At 47.7% G+C, this 16,003-nt stretch overlaps 1 protein-coding gene across 1 annotated transcript in view; it reads right to left on the reverse strand.

Moving 5' to 3' along the window:
• Positions 1 to 16,003, reverse strand: part of rab11fip3 (RAB11 family interacting protein 3 (class II)) — a 35,095-nt gene that overhangs the window by 13,692 nt on the left and 5,400 nt on the right. Inside the window, exons 2-4 of the mRNA XM_062474334.1 lie at positions 11,003 to 11,096; positions 7,744 to 7,820; positions 3,714 to 3,886 (exon numbers count right to left, since the gene is read on the reverse strand). Coding sequence (XP_062330318.1) covers positions 3,714 to 3,886; positions 7,744 to 7,820; positions 11,003 to 11,096 — 344 coding nt within the window. The remainder of the gene's footprint in view (positions 1 to 3,713; positions 3,887 to 7,743; positions 7,821 to 11,002; positions 11,097 to 16,003) is intronic.

Genomic DNA, 16,003 nt, shown 5'->3' on the forward strand with positions numbered 1-16,003 from the left:
GATCTGACCCCTTCAGAGAGGATCTGACCCCTTCAGAGTGGATCTGACCCCTTCAGAGTGGATCTGACCCCTTCAGAGAGGATCTGACCCCTTCAGAGAGGATCTGACCCCTTCAGAGTGGATCTGACCCCTTCAGAGTGGATCTGACCCCTTCAGAGAGGATCTGACCCCTTCAGAGAGGATCTGACCCCTTCAGAGAGGATCTGACCCCTTCAGAGTGGATCTGACCCCTTCAGAGTGGATCTGACCCCTTCAGATCCACGTCACCACCCCATGTCACTTACCCCCTGCTGAGGCCCACACTCAGGTCCCCCACGTGAAGGGCGGGGGAGGACAGAGAGCGCATCTTCGCCCGCCGCCCGCTGCCCTGGCGCGAAAGCCTCGGAGCAACTGGAGACAGAACCCCAGACAGCCAGAGAGGAATCCTGAAGTCTCGCTGGACACGCCCACTCCGTACTCTCAGCCGTGCCCCAACCACGGAGACAGCGGCAAACCGTTTGTCCCTGGTCGGTAAAACTCCCCCCTAAAACGTCCTCTCAAACCGTCAGTCTACGCAGCAGTTCCTCACAAGTCACCCGTGTCTCGCTGTTGCCATGACTGCAGTCGGGCAGGCTTGCGGCTGGCTGTGAGGGGCTGAGGGTTAATCAGATTTAGGGCTCAGCAGGGCCAACAGGCCAGTGTGCTGACCCGCCCAGGCCGACACCATGTATGGGTGATGGGCTTTGCAGGGACCGGGGAGGGGGGGGTGGTTAATCCTGTTAATAATCCTAATCCCCCTGATAGGCGAATGCACTCATACATGTAACGTCCGTCTCCTCATGGATGAGATGCTAGCTAAGGCTACACTAGGCCAGATAAAGATGTGTTGCGAAACCAAAGCTCTTGTGTTATCTGTTCCTGACAATATAGAGTCACAATGTGGACAGGAAATGAGTATCAGGTTCCCCCCCCACAACATTTAACCAGCAGGTCTTATTGTGCCTGCACACAAAGTGCAGTTAAACCCTGTCATGGGACCTTTCCAATGACAAAGAAAACGTCCTAATCCAGGAAAGAAACTTTAATTGCTAATGTGAACTTACCTTTAAAAAGTCAATATTACATTAAATGGCTCTAAGGTGTGTATTGACAAAGGGAATCTACATGATGTGTTAGGTGATTCACCCGCAGTAAAGTTGTGCTTTATTGTTACTTGTTACTTGGAGGAACTATAGCTTTGTAGATGACTGGTGAGGACCAGAACAGAAAGGTTTGAGAATACAGAATTGTTTCTCTACAAAAACGGAGGTATTACATCGAAATATAATTCCATTCAGTAATAAAGCAGACCTTTATCTGTCCCCAGAGGAGGAATAGTTTGTGCATCAGTAAGAACAATGATACAGAACATATATAAAAAAAATACCACATGCCATTTAGTGGCAAGGCTGAGCCACAGGGAGGTCAGAACAAAGTATGAGTTTCTGGGAAGTTCAGCGAGTGACGACCTTCCAATTTCCTGTCAAATGTACAAAAAGAACAGGACTGCTGAAACAGGGGAATGTAGACGTCTGCGTGTGGGCTGGCCGTTTGGCTAACCTCAGCATGAAGGAAAGAGGTGGCAGGGAGCTGGGGGGGGGGGTCGGGCAGATAGACCCTCACGAAAAAAAAGAGCTAACTCCACACTTCCTAGAATTCAGGGCCCAGCTGAGGAAGGGAAACACACATATATCCCTGTCAGCCGGAGCCCTAAGAGCCGTCATGAAGCCCAGGAACCAGGTCAGACAGTCAGCTAGATAACACCTCACCCCCCCTATACTTCCTCCCTCGTCCCTGGCGTGAGCACCAGCCCACAGGCACGCGCAAAAACACACACCTCGAGCAGGTTATCTGACCTGACAGTCAGTCAGTCAGGGATATGGGGCATCTATTGAAGACAGCTTATAATGCCATGCACCAGGAACGCCTGATACATTTACATTTAGTCATTTAGCAGACGCTCTTATCCAGAGCGACTTACAGTAAGTACAGGGACATGATGACTCCCTGATAGCTCCCTACACTTCCTATATGTCCCCATGTACACACCCGACACTAATGAGAGATTTAGGACTCGCGATGTTCACGGAGTGAGAAAGGACGTGACAGAGTCGGAGTCTGGCCCCCTGCGCCTGCTGTGCACCAGCTCCTAACAGGTGGCCACTTCTAATCTCTCCTGGGAGGAGGAGAGGAAAACACAGGCCAAAACCCACGGCTAATCATCTCTGCTTCTCTTCATCAGGTTACCCCATCACCCCCACCCCCACCCAAACAAAGCCTTAGACAAAGAGCACAAATTAAGCTAAATTGGGGTTTAAGAGTGGCCATGATGAAAAATATACAGTGGCAATAGGCATAGTACGACAGGACTGATCATGTCCAATAGGAAATATGAACTTACTGTGATCATTGCGGTCAAAAACACAGATTTAATGAGCAGATATCCAAAGTTCTGAGTTAGGTTCAAATGAGCCGTGGTAGAAGCAGAGAACTGACTGCTGCTAGGACCTGCTACTGATCTCTGTCTGAAGAACCCCTCAAGGTCTCAGGCTGGAACATTGTGTCTGAGTGGTTTCTGATTTGTCAACTCTATCGTCGTACAACTGTAGGAAGAAAAAAAAAGTGTCTAACCAGTGAAAACTTTTCTCTGGCTCCATTATCTTTATCTTATCAACTTTTTTTTTTTTGGTCTTTTTTTTTTGGTCTTTGTCAGTATTATTTCATGACAGCCCTGAAAAGCCATAAAAAAAATCTGGGATAACCACTTAATCAATTGAATCCTTGCTCACAATAAGCACCAAAGCTCTCCAGGCATTAGTTATAAATGATCTGTTAGCCTTACATTCCTCCCCTCGGTTTACTTATTTTTCAAAGCCAGAAACTCACACAGATGAGTGAAAAAGCTCTACAACTTCTTAGAAAGCTATCAGGCTGTGGGCGTGCAGGGAGTCTGAAAGCGTGAGGTTGCATGAGAAAACAAACCTAAGAGCACCTTCAGTTAGATTGGCACCGTTGTGCTGTATCTGTGAACAGAGCACTTACAGAGCTAGGCCATTGTACCTCTGGTGGCTGTTATAGCCTCTCTTTAATCTCTATGTCTGGTGACCCACATAGAATCCATGTAGTCCAGTGCCAAGAAAGAGCCCGAGGGCTGGTGCACTACAGTACCCAGGGGTTTGACCTACAGTGGCTGAATGGATCATCAAGGACTCCTTCCTTCCATGCAGGGCCTGACTTCAACCGGTATGATGGAAGCTCTGGACCGCCGGCCTATCATATTTTACATTACATTTAGCAGATGCTCTTATCCAGAGTGACTTACAGTGCAGGGTACAGGGACCTTCTCCCTGAGGCAAGTAGGGTGAAGTGCCTTGCCCAAGGACACAACGTCATTTGGCACGGTCGGGAATCGAACTGGCAACCTTCTGATTAATAGCCCGACTCCCTAACCACCATCTGACCCCCCTATCAGCTCAGACGATCCCTCAACTTCTTCTCTAGGCAACGCTGCCCCACAGCTGCAGTTATGCTTCGCTCAACAGTTCATGCAGAGTTAAACTTTAAGATACAGGTGCTAACCCTAACCCATTTAACTACAGCCAAGGGGTATGGCCTAGTGGCCTGTAGTTGTGGTTTGAAGTTCTCTGGTCCTAGGCCTGGGAGGGGGGGTAGGGGGAGACGGGCTTCTGACTGACCTGTTGCTGCCATCCTCATGGTCGTGCAGCGCCGCCTCGATCCCGCTGTCCGTCTCCACGTCCTCGTGCATCTCCGGGGCGACCAGGGCGCCCGTGTCCTCGTCCGTGAACGTCTCGCACTCGCTGTAGGTGCTCTCCGAGCCCAGGTAGGCGCTGTCCGTCACCTCGTTCTGCTGTGTGGGGGGGGGGGGGGGTTGGATGGTTTAACAACATTCTTGTAGACTAGGCCACCTGTGACATACTATTACAGCGGTAATCATGGATGATCATGGTGATCATGGATCATTGATACAGTATGGGGGGGGGGGGGAGCCAAGGAGAAGATTTCAAGACGAGACACGTAGTTAGTCGTGTGTGTGTTTTGACCGCACCGGTTGAAGTATTCAGTGGACTTATTAACAAATGACTCAAATAGAGGCTTGGAGCTATGTGTTAAGTCTTACCAGTTGAGAAAGCCTGTCTAACTAATGTTTACCTACACAGAAGATTTACACTGCCTTTTTTCCTAGCCTAGTATTGCTGACAAGGATGAAAAGCGACTCTACAAGACACTCATTTAATCCAGAGTAGATATGGGAACAAAAATATACAAGATGTTATGCAATTATAGATGAAGAGGCAGCCAACAATGAATAAAGAAATGTGTTACATGTTACAGTCCATTACATGAAATTTGGCTGTACAGGTATTCATCTACTGACATCAAGCTGCGAAAGTGGAAAAGAGCAAAGGGGCAACATGCATGGCTCAAAATGGCAATTAGAGAAAAGTCCAAACAAAATCCTACAGCTTAAACATGTTTCAGGCCCAATCTGTTGAGAGTTTCAGATCGCTGTGCCAAGCAAAATGGGCTGTGCCGTCAACACCTCGAGTCAACAACACAGACCAGTGCCTCGACACACACACAGACCAGTGCCTCGACACACACACACACAGGCCAGTGCCTCGACACACACACAGACCAGTGCCTCGACACACACACACACACACAGGCCAGTGCCTCAACACACACACAGACCAGTGCCTCGACACACACACACAGACCAGTGCCTCGACACACACACAGACCAGTGCCTCGACACACACACAGACCAGTGCCTCGACACACACACAGACCAGTGCCTCGACACACACACAGACCAGTGCCTCGACACACACACAGACCAGTGCCTCGACACACACACACACAGACCAGTGCCTCGACACACACACACACACACACACACACACACACACACAGACCAGTGCCTCGACACACACACACACACAGACCAGTGCCTCGACACACACACACACACACACACACACACAGACCAGTGCCTCGACACACACACACACACACAGACCAGTGCCTCAACACACACACACACACAGACCAGTGCCTCGACACACACACACACACAGACCAGTCCCTCCATGCGGATGCTTGCTTTTACAACACAAAGTCACCGTTCGAACTTACTGTACAAAAAAAATAGACTTTGCACACCCTTATTGGACTTTAACAACCAAAACCTCACTAGCCATTAAACTGTACACAAAGCCTTGTCAGTCAAGTCAAGCGTACATCTGGTGAGTGAACCGGATCCTACCTGTCTGTCTGGAACTCCAGCAGGCGCAGGGCCCAGAGGGCTCGCCATCATGCCCAAAACCATGCTATCTGCCTGGGTCTAACAGGCAGGAAGACTGGCCTGTCAGGAGACCACTACAAATCCGCCTTGTGGAGCTTCCTCCCTTTCGCTCTCAGGGAAAGAGAGAGTAATAAACAGGGGGACGTGCAACACCTCGTCCAGCACCAGAGGGGCGGAGACAGAGGGAGGGAGAGTCCTAAGGACTGGGACACAGAACGGTACATCCTGCTATGCTGCCACCCCCCCCCCCCCCCCCCCTTAACTCCCCTCAGCACCCCCACACCCCCAAGTCCACTCCCCTCACTGAATCGTGATTTTTTTAAATAAATATATATCTATATGTCACGAGATTGTCCCTTTGATCTCTTTCCTGCTGGTGTAAAACCAAGCAGACTGGACCAATATGACAGGGTGAATCATTAAGCCAAGCTGACTGGACCAATATGACAGGGTGAATCATTAAGCCAAGCTGACTGGACCAATATGACAGGGTGAATCATTAAGCCATGTTCTGCCTGTTGCTCCCCACAGGCATTATGTAGACTGAGAGGAGGCCATATACTATACAGCCCCACCATAAACCGACTGGGTGTTTACCTTCAGGAGGAAAAGCAGCGAGACGTCATGTCAGAACCACAACCTCAGGCTGTGAGAGGTGACACAACAGGAGAGCAGCTCGACAAAACTCAGCTCTCCTCAACAAGAACAGGTAGAGCAGCTACGGCCTTGAGCTTCCAGAGAAACGCACATGTGACCGTGACAGGAGGGAGGGAGAATTGTTGTTCAGCGGCTTCGGTTGGAAACCTCATCAAGCGGTCTGGGAAGAGGGGGATGAGTTACAGGAAAGGCTAAAGACGGAGGAGGAAGAGGTGGAGGTGGGGAAGGGGGGGTGTTTAGTTTTCACAGCGCATGCCTCCTCCCGACAGCCTCGCCTGTTTTGAAAGCAAACAGGCATGGAACAGCGCGGCCATTGAGGAGAGACCCTTTACTGCCAGGAACCCAGGGGGAAAAACAACGGGGGCAGCGACACAGGTGTGGCGACGACTTCAAAAGCATCAACTACCCTACTAAAAGTCTTACTGTAAAAACTCTGAGCTACGTTCACATTAAACACAGTAGCTACCACTGTTTCGAGGTCGACCCACGAAGAAGAAAAAAAAAGCTGTTAGAAGGAACGTTACACACACACACGCACACACGCACACACACGCACACACGGTAAAGCGTGTTTGTAATTTCCTTTCACGTGACCACCTCCAGAACATTATAGTAAACAACTGAATATCAATAGCCTACTTATATTTTTCATGTTACTGTTGGTCTCATTAGGAATGAATCCAAGAACCAGAGTATGGGCACTCTGCCATGTAACCAGCATGGTGGTAGCTGATATGTACTGTACACACGCGCCTGTTTGCAAACAAACTCTAGTGCCTCACTTCTACACCACACCAATAGGGGGCGCTGATACTGCGTGGCGTGGGGGTGCAGTGCAGGATACACTGCAATCGCCCAAACAAGAGCTCAGAAGGCACGTAACTGAATTTAAAAAGCAATTTCAACTCGCAGACGCCGCAGAAAATGATACGAAGTCCGTGTGCACAATAGAAGCCAGTAATTCCAGGAATTCTAACCACAGCTGAAAAAACAGAATGCCGCACACACACGCACACACACACACACACACGTAAAAAACAACCACATTCCAGCCATTCGATATTCCTGCATAGGAGAAGGAAGTTAAATGTGAAAATTCAGCCAGATGTAAGGGGACTGTGCCAAACCCTAGTGTTCAGCAAGTGGGACATGCAAGCACTGGTAATCACAGCTTCGCTGGCCATTCTGTGAATGACTGTGGGACGTGCGGGTGCACAGAGAGGTCAGTCTGGGAGCTGGATACTGCCATGTGTAGGCCCCACAGCACATCAGGGCAGAGGGGAACCCTCACCGGACCACACAGACCTGAGAACTCACTCAAAGTAACCACATAGGCCTGTTCGTTCATAGTCAACCACCATGTTAGGTCAGCCGCTTTGACATACCCTGTTATATACTGAGGCACATTGCTCTTGAGGTAGACGTCAGTTCACTTGTAATTGGATTTGTCTGTTACTGGCAAGATTACATCGTACAAGATGTGAGACTGAAATTTGATTCTGAACAGAACCCTTATTTAGGTCAGACAGAACAGCACGCGGTTCCAAACAGCAGCTTTCAGAATGTACACAATTCTATCAGGAACCTTATACCCAGAGGAATTCCCTATAGTTCTATGAAGCATCTGTGTTTATGGTGTGATCTGGCACATCCCAGGTGCATCTAAAGAGACTAGTGACTAGACGTAAGCGGTGAAAGGGTCGTGGTGAAGCGTGCATGTGAAGGCCCTTCCTGGTGCTCACCTCGTCGTACTCCTCCTGACGTCCTCCCGCAGAGTCCCCGGGACTGAAGTGCACATCGTACAGGTGTGGCTCTGGACCTGCAGGGGTCACACCATCACAAGGTCAGCAAGCGGCGATCAAACACTCACTGAAAACATGTGCAGCGCCCGTTAGGCTGTTCAAACACACAGAAAAACAAACAGCTGCCAAGATACGGGGGAGGACACTGGGAAAAGGACGTCATTAACCTGATACCGTTAAGGACACAGCTTAGACAGGATTAAAATATTGAACATGTTTGTGGTCCTTGGATTCGAGCGCTGTAGGTCAACATGAGGAAAATGGCGGCTCCGGTACTTACCTCAGGGAGATACAGTCAGAGCTGTAGGCCAGTTAGGCCGACAGAAGTAGTGAACCCTTGCATCAACATACAACACTGCAGTTGTTCTGTTAAATGTGCTCCAGTCACACCAGCTGAGTCAAATATTACATGCGAATACTGTCAAATACTGTCAGATACTGTAAAATACGGTGAAATACTCGGGTTTGCTTCATTTGTCTCTCGAATTAAACGGCCCTCAATTCCTTCCAGATACTTCGATCTGTATGTGTGTTTCCAGCAGGCCTGCATCCTCCCACCTGTCTCTCTCTCTACGATTGCAGAGAAGATAACAAATCAACGTAACACGACACGTCCACGCACAGTAGCTTTGTGGAGCGTGCAACGCGACTTAAAAACGGCCAAAATAAAACCGTAAACGAACAAATGACACAAGACACGTCTTTAAATCATATTTGTGAATAAAACCCTTTTTTGGCTGAAAGCACCTGCAGACAAGCAGTGGAACCTGATACGGTGCAAAGGTATCCCATCAACCACTGGGGCCGGAGGGGCTCGTAAACAGAGCTGGGAAAAAGGCACCCTGCTGAGAGAAAAGAACACAAGCAGTTCTCCTGACAGCTGCCGGCAGGCCCGTGGGGAAGTGGTACCCTGCTCTTGCGTAACCCCGCTGCAGCAGGACTGTTGCAAACTACTGTGCAGTCGGGGTGGAATAAATCTCATTCTGAATTGAACTCAGAGCATGGAGAGGGGGGTCAGATGGCTGAGCGGTTAGGGAGTCGGGCTATTAATCAGAAGGTTGCCGGTTCAATTCCCGGCCGTGAGAAAATGACGTTGTGTCCTTGGGCAAGGCACTTCACCCTACTTGCCTCGGGGGAATGTCCCTGTACTTACTGTAAGTCGCTCTGGATAAGAGCGTCTGCTAAATGACTAAATGTAAATGTAAGCTCACTGAAGAAGCCCCCCCGAGTGATTCTGTCAGAGCACCGCAGTCTCCTGAACCATCTCAGAGAGCGCTACTGGCGAGAAACATCCTTCATCCATTCACCCTGTTCTTCCACTCAGGGGCCTTGGGGGGCATTTCCATCCCTTAAAGGGTTGCTCTTCCCTAAGGGCAGCGACCTCTGACATGAGTAAGTGAAACTGGAAAGTTTGGAACTGGAAGGCTACATTTACATAAGTCTCATATTGAAACATAAACACCCTAATATTGTACGTAGGTAGCTGATGCTGGAGTAAGGGGGAGGGGGGAGGGGGACAGAGGTGGGTGGACTACAACTGAGGAAACAAACAGCCTGCTTAGGCACTGAACTAGTGAAGCTGAAAGGCACCAGGATCTTTATGCACACAGCCAGGTTATGAATGATAGACAGAGAAATTGGAATTCTGGCAGAATAGTGTGAAAAGTCTGGGAAGTTCGTGGTCTGATCTTCACAGGCTGACGCCAAAACAGAATTAGGGAGAGGTCTGAATCAAAATAGTTACCAGCTAAGACGTTCTCATTTAAAACAAATACATTAGCTATACATAATAGACTAAGACAATGGCAAATGAGGCCTTCACAGGGCTATTCTAGGGAGAGAAAAAAAAAGTGTTGAGTCATAGTGTATTCGGTACACAATAGGAAGTGTGCTTAGCTTGGCTACATAGGCGGACCTGTGGCTTACCGGCAGTCAGGTTATGTGAAGGCTTGTGAAACGTTTTTGGGGACTTTTATGGACGGGAAAAACAAATCAACTTGAGCTAGAGAACCAGAGAAGGGGACAGCAAAGAGAAGACACTGAATTATTTAGGCAAATAGGACTCTTTGCCTCCCTCCTCTGCTCCCTTTCTCGCTGAAATCAAGCCTAGCGGCCCATGTGCCTATGGGTCTCATGTTTTCCAGCACATAACTTATTAACGGTCCGGGTAACTGGAGACGTGTAGCCCAGAAACACCAGCGTAGGACTCGACAGACCAGCGACCAGAAAGAGGCTTTGCTGGTTGGATGACGCGCCATTTGCGCAAGATATCAACAAACAATGTGCAGTGTGTGTCAACAAAGCAGGGGGGTGCTGTCAACACTGTCTATGATGTCTCCGTCTCAACCCAGTCCAAGTTCCCTGATGGTAACGTCAGCACCATGAGCACTGCGGCTGCCAGTAATAAACCAGTCGCCTGGTTTACAGTCAAGTCATTTTTCGGTCTGGCAGGTTTTCGCTGGCTCGTGACCACAGGTGTTTACCACAGGTGTTTACCACAGGTGGAGTAGGATGAGGAAAGAAGGAGGTAGAAAAACAAACAAGTTTCTGGTAATTCTTTTTTTTTTTTTTTTTTTTCATGTAACATTTCCACTCCTTTTCCAGAACTGGCTGAGATCAAATCTGAGAAACCTGAGGACATGGTAGTCAAGGCTGTGTGACTTTGTAATAAACAGCTTGTTTTGTTTCCACAGGCTAATGCGTACATTCCCACTGTTCAGACCTCACCAAAATGGGACAGTGGGAGGGAGGAGAGAGAGAAAAACATTCCGTAGAAGAAGAACGATATTTTGAGTGCGGTCTCAAATAAAATGGGTCAGTCTTTTCTTCTCCTAGCACCCTCTTGTCACCTCAGTTTGGAGATGAATGTAGACATACTGTACACAGGACAAAGCCCGCAGCCTCTGGGGAGATCCTGGGACTGATAAGGCTGCTGGGCCCTACAACTGCCAGCCAGTGCAAGTTCCTATCATCAGCATAATTATGTGTTTTTTTAAACAGTTATTCAAACTAAAAATTTACGAATAAAACATGTGCACACTATATGTAGATATCTTAAAATGTTTTTCTAAATATAAAAAAAATGGCAGAACAAGCCCTGACTTACAAATAATACGTTACAAAATAAATGTATTATTAATATTATGACTAGGAGAATGTCAGTGAAATACTGAAGTTGTAGGGTGAATCTCACGCTCACCTCCACTGCTGATGGCAGAGACTCCACGATGGAAGTCCTCGAAGCTGATCACCCCCAATCCGCTGGGGTCCAGAAACTTGGTCAGATCCTTCACCTGAAAGAGACAGCAGTTAGAACGCTTCAAAACTCGATCAAAAAGAATTGCATAATCCAAATCAGGCTTTTTCTGGCCCGAGAGCTTCATAAATAAATTAGATTGCATTCTGTCCTAATGAATATGATGTAATGGGGAGATATAAGGGCAAGTAAAGGGAATCTCATGATTCAGTTTCTAGGGATTGACTACCACTCAACTGCCAATTCAGCTGTTTATCCCCGGCAAGAGACATAACATCCGAACTATGACCTCCACTGACTACACTGTCAACATATTTTTTATTTTACAATTCTTTTACAAGGTACGCAGGTCAGCTACCATTCTAAAAGGTTGAAGAGTGACTTTTCACAAGGAGATACAGATACTGTATTGGGAGTTTAGCTTACTCTCCCCTACCCCCACCACACAACTAGCCACTTCATATGACAACCCCACTATTGTAAAAACACACACACACACACACACACACAATTGAAGTGTCTGAAACTGGCACCCTTAAAAAAGCAAAAAAACTCAAACTTCATCCAGTGCCCCTTCAGGAGCACTCAAATGACAAGATGCAATCAGTGGTGTTCTGTCCCAGTATCCATTCACTAAGTAACCTGGCAACAAGAGGTGGTATCCAAGCAAGCTTTGTGTAATGTTTCACCATAAAACACAGTTAAAAGGCAAGCAACACTTTCCAGTAAATAACTAGCATTGTCTCGGCTTCAAAATCAACCAGGAATGGCTTTGTTTCTTGGAGAATGGGGCTAAGTAAATCACGCCTATGACCTCATTTCTACAATTGATTAAAATGAGCCTAATGCTACTTTATTAAAGTTAGCCTAATGATATATGTTTCCAAGGAACTAACCTAGCCTACATTGGGAGCCCACCAGCACTGATCCTTCCAAAAATATAAGATGTGCTTCTTATTTAAATGACAGAGGAGGCTACATGTGGTGTTTCGTAACATTTCGCTTCTCACGGACACTGTCATTTTGAGCCTGTATCATTTGCAATTAGGGAAGTTGATCTAGCATGGGGTTTCAGTGGCTCAAACACAAACTGAGGCCTTGGGAAAGTCAGACAAGGCAAAGGAAAGATAGTAGTTCGGGGGGAATAAAGTTAAACAAGCCAATAAGCTAACATGCAGTGAATAGGCCTGCCTGTTAGCCTGTGCTTTTGTATTGGTTACACACACAACCAAGCGGATCAGCTTACCAAAGTTGAGCTCTGATTCGCTCAGCTTGGAAAAGATCTGCTGAAACTCTCAAAAAAAACAAACTCTGAACTGACTGATCTGAAGACTGTCAGACCCTACAGACGCCGAGCCTGCTTTCTCTGCCCTGTGAATGAAACCCAGCTGAATGTTTTGACAAAGATTGTGGCTACCACTGAAATGTTGACAGAGGAGTTGAGGCTGAATGTGGCGTCGAGCTGTTCCGTTGTTGGCTCCTGCTAAGCAAATATTCACCAATTTAGGAGGTTGGGATTTTTCATCAAATTAAAGTGTCATGGAAGACCGGGGGTGGGGAGGGGGGGGGGTTCAGTGGTTTCATCAGTCCCCTGCCTGCCTGCGATGGAACTTTCGTTTCGCGATCCACCTCAAAACGTGACATCACGGTATACAGTGCACACAGGAAACACAGTTTCGTTCCAGCCTCACAAGAGAGGTAACAGCAAAGTGTGTGAGAGGCCTGAGCATTCAAAGTTCTACGTCAGAGAAAACCCCTCCCCCAACCACCACACTGTTCCACAGACCTCATCAAGAACATCAATGAAGAGCACTGGGACAACAGGGGTCACAACACCAGCACCAACCTCCTACACCGTAATGGCAACGTCCTTTCAGTGCTTTGCAGGGCAGTGGTGGGGTGGTGGTTTTCTAGGGTTCTTCCATGTGAGTCTAATCAGGGTTTGGGCATGCCTGGTCGCCCCCACACAGACCTCAGTTGTGCACAGCCCCAGAGACTTGGATGCTGACGGCGAGAGGCAATTTTCCCCCTACGAGGGGGTGGTTCCATAATGACTTCAACAAGGCCGTGCATACTTCAAGAAGACGGTGCATTACAACGTTGTTATTATGCTATTATGGACGCTTCATCAGCAGCAGATAGGAAGATCTATCATTGTCTAATAATGAGAAAGCTTTTTGTGAACAGCAATATGTCCGAGAGGGATGGGGGAGGAGAGAGGGAGAGAGAAAGAGGGGGAGAGAAAGGATATTTCAGACTACACAGGGGACATTCCATTGAGGATTAGTGGGGCTGTACATAAAAGAGGGGCAGGGCAGGGAGGCTGGCTGGCTGGCTGCAGGGGTTGGATGGATGGACAAGAGCTGTCCGCCACAGAGCAGAAGACAGGGCTTTGTGTTGAATCAGGGTCAGAGCCCCAGTGAGTGTTTTTTTTCACAATACTCCCTTCTAGATGACCCTTCTCCGGGGGCAGTCCTGACCCCAGTCAACATGCTAACGAAGACACTGAGTTAAGGGTCACGATGTGTTTACTCCCTCCTAAAGCCTCCCAGATGAATTTTTAGTACATTTACATTTAGTCATTTAGCAGACGCTCTTATCCAGAGCGACTTACAGTAAGTACAGGGACATTCTCCCCGAAGCAAGTAGGGTGAAGTGCCTTGCTCAAGGACACAACGTCAGTTGGCATGACCGGGAATCGAACTGGCAACCTTCGGACTACTAGCCCGACTCCCTCACCGCTCAGCCAACTGACTCCTGTAACAATAGGAAGATCCTATTCACATCCCTGATCGATCCCATTTCACTGCGGTTGAATTTAACTTGTCACGATCAAACTTAACAAAATACTAAACTTCACAGTCTTCTTTATCTCTTGTGACATTCGTTCAATACTGGACACTGGTCATGAATCCATTAGGTTCATGACCCCTTATGTGAGTAGTTCCTGTTGATGTGCCTGTGTTTCCTTCTCCTAATCACATCCCACTCCTACCTGGCGTACCCAGATCCTCTTCCTGGATAAGTTCCGGAATGATATTTGCATTCTGAACATTAATTCTGAGGTACCAGCAAACATATCAGGTCATTCATGCAAATAGTCTGTTATCATTCTCTCCACACACACACACCCACCCACGTACCTCCACCAAAAGGAGACTGTCCTAAACCTAGCTTGTAGGGACAAAGTATGGTTTTAGGTTCATTAATTTCTCAGCTGTATAGAAAACATAAGCTTACACAAGACTTAGGCGTGTCAACAGTGTTAACCACACTGTAATGAAATGATTTGCGAATCTTACAGGGAGAATAAAACAGCCACAAGGGCAGATAACTAACCCTAACCATGAAGGGCTAAGCCAAGTAGTAAAAAAATTGTATAGGCCTGTGAGTTTTTCACTCAAATCTTTCATTTTACTGCTGCTGAAGGCCCAAAAGTGGCCCCTAAGTAGTGGGTACATATACTCAACCAAAATGATGATGGTTGCTTGGCCGTAATGTGAAACTTTTTGTGAAACCTATGAGTAAGTGTGACAATATTCTACACTGTTCAGAGGGATTCGATCGGAACTCAAAATTACCAATAAGGAACCACATTCTACTTTTCTACATTCTTAACCTACTTTTAATTGACTTCATGTTTCACTCAAGCAGTCGTGTGGGTGAGAGAGAGGTTTCATCTGGGCTCTGCATGGGCGGATGAAACCGTGTGGAGCCACACCCACTAAAGACTGGTTGAATCAACCAACACCAAATCTATCTACCCAAAGGTTATTACGTCAAATTCTTCACATTCTAAAAATAAGTCTGTCTAATCTGTTGGATTACTTTGTTCCTCATGAAAAGCAAACAGGTCTAATATGCCATGCCTCTTTTCTCCTTCCAAAAAGGCAAGACATCCGCAAAACAAGTGAACTTGGCTGGCCACAGTAAGGCACAAACTTGCCCTTTGGCTGTCTTGGGACACCGGACACTGTTTGAGCAAACACTCAAAGAGAGACACACTGAGTAATCCATCCGCTCGATCTAGTTAGCCGTCCAAAGCAAATCACAGAGAAACAAAAGACACAGAGGAAACCACAAGGATCCAAATACTACACCATACCACGCAAGGAGACCAGCAGAAACCACAGAAAACCACTTTATTGTTGCTAGCTTTCTACTGGGAGGCATTCATAACGCCATTAGATGCTCCTTTATCTTCCCCACACCAAAAGTAAAGTATGGAGGAGATATCCTCGGAGGTGTTCCAGCCACAGTGTCATCCCCCCTCTCCCGGCATGTGAGAAGCACAGGGTCAACTTCAGGTAGCGGGGGGGGGGGGGGGGGGGGAACACATTCTAAGCCTAATCCTCCCAAATCAGTCTGCCTGGGGAGCCAGAGAGGGCTCCGGGGGTGCACAGGGAGGAACAGGGGCGACACAGGCTTTCTGAACTGGGGGAGGGGGATTAGAGGGCTGATTAGTCAACTAGCAACAGAGCTTGCTAATCTCACCCCACTGGAAACTGGAGAGAGATGTTTTTAAGCAAACCGTCAGGTCTAGTTGGTGATGGCATCACTGTGTGGGTTTGGTTGACTGTTGAGGTTTGAAAAGTAAAGTGAGTGTGCGGCGGGATGGCATGGTAGTGCTGGTGATCGGGAGTCAGGTGGCTGAGCGGTTAGGGAAGCGGGCTAGTAATCTGAAGGTTGCTAGTTCGATTCCCAGCTGTGCCAAATGACGTTGTGTCCTTGGGCAAGGCACTTCACCCTACTTGTCCCTGTACTTACTGTAAGTTGCTCTGGATAAGAGCGTCTGCTAAATGACTAAATGTAAATGTAAATGTGGTGTGTTCTGAACATGACGTTGGAAGAAAAAGGAAGTCTAAACGAAGTCCTGTGAAAGACAGGTGGGCCCTCGTTTAAGGGCCATTCAAGGTTAGGCCTACCTCGTTCAGAAACAACATG

The sequence above is a fragment of the Osmerus eperlanus genome, chromosome 12 (genome assembly GCF_963692335.1).
Source record: "Osmerus eperlanus chromosome 12, fOsmEpe2.1, whole genome shotgun sequence".
Taxonomy (NCBI): domain Eukaryota; kingdom Metazoa; phylum Chordata; class Actinopteri; order Osmeriformes; family Osmeridae; genus Osmerus; species Osmerus eperlanus.